Source organism: Mesitornis unicolor, unplaced genomic scaffold (assembly GCF_000695765.1).
Source record: "Mesitornis unicolor isolate BGI_N332 unplaced genomic scaffold, ASM69576v1 scaffold32002, whole genome shotgun sequence".
Taxonomy (NCBI): domain Eukaryota; kingdom Metazoa; phylum Chordata; class Aves; order Mesitornithiformes; family Mesitornithidae; genus Mesitornis; species Mesitornis unicolor.
Genome location: NW_010170362.1, coordinates 1 through 4,014, shown reverse-complemented (window position 1 = coordinate 4,014; position 4,014 = coordinate 1). Strand labels below are relative to the sequence as shown.

At 41.6% G+C, this 4,014-nt stretch overlaps 1 protein-coding gene across 1 annotated transcript; it reads left to right on the top strand.

Annotated features, from left to right (window-relative positions):
• Positions 1-115: 115 nt before the first annotated feature.
• LOC104536926 (DNA polymerase epsilon subunit 2) lies at positions 116-3,096 on the top strand (the record flags this gene model as incomplete). Its single annotated transcript, XM_010179671.1, has 7 exons — positions 116-170; positions 567-626; positions 724-801; positions 1,164-1,272; positions 1,978-2,154; positions 2,266-2,333; positions 2,931-3,096. Coding segments are annotated over 7 exons (566 nt in total), but the record flags the coding sequence as incomplete, so codon positions are not given.
• Positions 3,097-4,014: the final 918 nt, after the last annotated feature.

The following is a 4,014-nucleotide window of genomic DNA, read 5'->3' as shown; positions in this document are numbered from 1 at the left end:
ACCGAGCGATTCTGTGATTCTGTGATTTTTAAAAGTACTTAAGTATAGGGGTGATTCATGTGTTTATTGTCTAACCAGGTCTTGTATTATAATTTATTTTTCTTCCTGCCTCTAGGTTCTTTGAAGGCTCTTGCAGATATAATATGTGAACATCCCAGCATTCATAAAAGGTACACAGCAAAGTGCTAGGAAAAGGGAAGTTTGTGACCCCTCTGCTTATCCTTTCTGGCTTTTGATCTTCAGATTCATAACAGTGGCCCCTAAGTAGCGCCAGTTCGTAGGATGGGTCCTTTTATGGCCACAGCTCTAGAGCAGTGTGTGAGCTGTGAACGAGCGTCTCGAATGGGCTTGCTCGCTCTCTCTCCACCTTTTTAAGGGTTATTTCACTTTAGTGAGGAATGGATATGGATCTTACGTCTTAGCTGTGATTTATGTGGTTCTTAAGGCCAGGAAGAGCCCAGCACAGGTTATCTGCATGCATCTGTGGAGTAGCAGCAGTGCATAACCAGTGTTTAGATAATTCTAGGATCATTTTGTGTAAAAGGGATATGTTGAATATTTTACAGTAGTCGATTTGTGTTCGTTCCTGGTCCTGAAGACCCCGGTCCTGGTTCTATTTTACCAAGGTCAGTTTGCTTCACTTTCTCAAGTTGTTGGATTTTGAGTGAAGCAGTTACAGAAGGCAGGAGTCTTGGTTTGATGCTCTGGTGCTATTTATTTTAGACCTCCCCTGGCTGAAAATATTACTGAGGAATTCAGACAGCTGGTGCCATTTTCAGTGTTCACCACAAATCCTTGCAGGTAACAGTGTAACTTACTGCTATTTTTCATGGTTTTTTACTGGATGACTAATTTATATGCAGATGTAATTTTCAAAAATTACAAATTTGGAGAAAATCTGTCTTAATTTTTTCGAATTATTACAATCCTTTGCTTGCATTAATTGCAACTAGTTTTAAATCCATTAAGACATAAATTACTGATGTAAGGATAGTTTGACAGTATCAAAAGTATCATGTTTTTTTCTGAATCTGGAGAGAACGAAGGGAAAGTATTATTGTAATTGAAATGTACTTTCTCATTTTGCTGTATCAGAGGAAGATCAGATTTACAATGCAGCTCCCTGTCTAATTTATTTAATTTCATTAACGTTTCCCACTTAGGATTCAGTACTGCACCCAAGAAATCATTCTCTTTCGTGAAGATTTGGTAAACAAAATGTGCAGAAACTGCGTCCGCTTCCCAAGCAGCAACATGGACATCCCCAACCATGTGAGTGAGTCGTGATCAACACTGCTTGCTGACATCTTCTTTTTTAATCAGCCCATCTGCATTTAGGTTGTTCTGAACTGCAAGAGTAACCAAGAAGGATTCAAAGAGCGATCTATGCATTTAGTAAAATTGCTTTAATTTACATCTTGACATTAAAATAACTGAAACCATGATGCCGATTGATGGCATGGAGCCATTCTGGCTGTCCCGCTGCAGGTGCCCTTGAACTTTTGGTGTATGTGCACCAGCAATTAATGTCGTACCAAGAAACACTGATTCCTAAAGGCAAAGTTCAATACAAATTACGTGGGTGTTTTTAAAGATGTGATCAATTAACCATAAAACCAGCCCATAAAATCAAAGTTACAGCAGCGTTGGTACTTCCTGGGTTGGAGGAACAGGTAAGCAGATTCTATGGTTTGGTGGAGAGTCTGATCAGTGAAAATGTTTTGACATCTTCAAATATAGATATGTTTTAGAAAGGATTTTGTGTGTTTTAAAAAAACCCAACACAACAAACAAAACAGCAGCTGGCTGTTGTAGGGGAGGTGCTGCTTTACTCTAGAAATCATTGATGATCAGAGGGAGTGAGATAGACAGAGACATCTCCAGGTTCAAAGCTTCTTTATCAGTAGGCCATTGAGACCTGCAGGACTGAGTTTGACTTGCAGAAAATGGCTCCAACCATTTCTGTTTGTCTTGCAGTTTGTCAAGACTATCTTATCGCAAGGACATCTGACGCCGCTGCCGCTGTACGTCAGCCCGGTGTACTGGGCCTATGACTACTCCCTGCGGGTGTACCCTGTGCCAGACATGCTTGTCATCGCAGACAAATACGACCCGTTCACGGTCACCAACACTGACTGCCTTTGCATAAATCCTGTAAGATCTCCTCCTGTTTTACCAAAACAGGTCACACTCAAGTGTCTCTCCTTACTATTTGTACGGTATTTTACTTACACAAGCTTGGTATATACCTTTTCTTCTTTACAGGGTTCATTTCCAAGAAGTGGGTTTTCATTCAAGGTGTTCTACCCCTCCAACAAGACAGTTGAAGACAGGTAAATATATTCACTTTCTCATTTAAAAGGAAGTATTTTTGTATTTGTCGATTTTCTAGTTACCAGGAGGAACACAGAAAGTCAATGATATAAACAGAGTGAATGTTCTAGCAGTTTAACATAGACATATGCTTTATTCTTAGGCACTGTAAGAAGTCCAGATGCCTAGAACTAAAATAATATATTTAGAAATTACAGTCAGATAACAATGAGGAGATGCATGATCCAAAAGTAAAAGGAAAGATAGACTCTGCTGTATGATTTTCAAGAATTGAGACCCAATTGGGAAACAGATTTGTAGAACCCAATGAGAAAAATGCAGATTTATGTTGTCTGATTCAAATTTGTGCCTCGTTGCAGCAGCTGTGTTTTTCTCAAATGGGGGTGTGTAACACCCCCAGCCCTCCCAAGGGAGCTGATAATAGATCGACCCATGTAACCTTGGCTTGAATATAGAAACTATCCTAACATGAGATGCTTCAGGTCTTTAAATAGTTTAAAACATTATCAAGTCTTTCATAAATCAAGAAATAGGATAATATTGTGAACTGCCTTTTGTAAAAAAACTTAAATACTGTTTTTGTTTGGTATTTTCAGCAAGCTTCAAGGTCTCTGAATTTCTGCAGGGCTGCAAAAAGGGAGTGAGCCTTTGTAAAGCCAATGGTAGCATTCATTTTAGATGGACTGATTTTATGATGTATTACAGACTGTTTATAATAAATGTCAAAGCCAAAACCAGTGTATTTTGTGCACAAATAAACTTCCATGGGAAAAGATATTGGCAGTAGTGCAGATAAAGTGCAGAGTCACAGTGAAGGTTAATTAGCAAAGCTTAATAGAAGAAAACAACTGGAGCAACCAGATGCATTTATATCAAACAGGAAATATCTGTATTTTAAAAAAGAAGTTAAAGATAGGGAGAACTTTTGTCTTTCACCATGCTGAGTTGGACAGATAGCTGCTTAGCTGCAGGAGATACTGGAATTGTGGGCTAGGGTTTTTCTTTGGACAGGAAGGGTCTAGAGAAGATTTGTGAGGTGTTCTGTACTGAGGGCAGTATAGAATGTTTATAGACAGTGTTATGCAGACAGGGTGAGGAGAGGTAAGAGGAACAGGGTCCTCTGAAACTTCTGCAGAAGGCCGGCAGGAGGAAATCTTGCTGAAGGAGCAACTGGGAAGGTGGGAAAGTCAGGGCCTGGCAGCGCAGACTTGTGCATCAGCAGTTGCTTTGGTTTACAGCAGAGAGCAGCCTGTTGGCATGTGAATCTGGTCCCTTTTTGGTGACATTAAGCAAAATCCTGAGCCAAAGGGAGGGCAGAAGCTCAGCGAGGCGGGGACAAGGGCTCTGTGGAGGTGAATCAGCCTGTGGGGATGGTGGGGGGAGCCCGCCATCTTTGCTGTCTCCATAGCAACTAGCCGCCGCTTGCTTTGGTTTACAGCAGAGAGCAGCCTGTTGGCATGTGAATCTGGTCCCTTTTTGGTGACATTAAGCAAAATCCTGAGCCAAAGGGAGGGCAGAAGCTCAGCGAGGCGGGGACAAGGGCTCTGTGGAGGTGAATCAGCCTGTGGGGATGGTGGGGGGAGCCCGCCATCTTTGCTGTCTCCATAGCAACTAGCCGCCGCCGGCGCCATCTTGTTTACTGTCACCGTAGCAACTGCTCCGGCCGCCATCTTGTTTGGC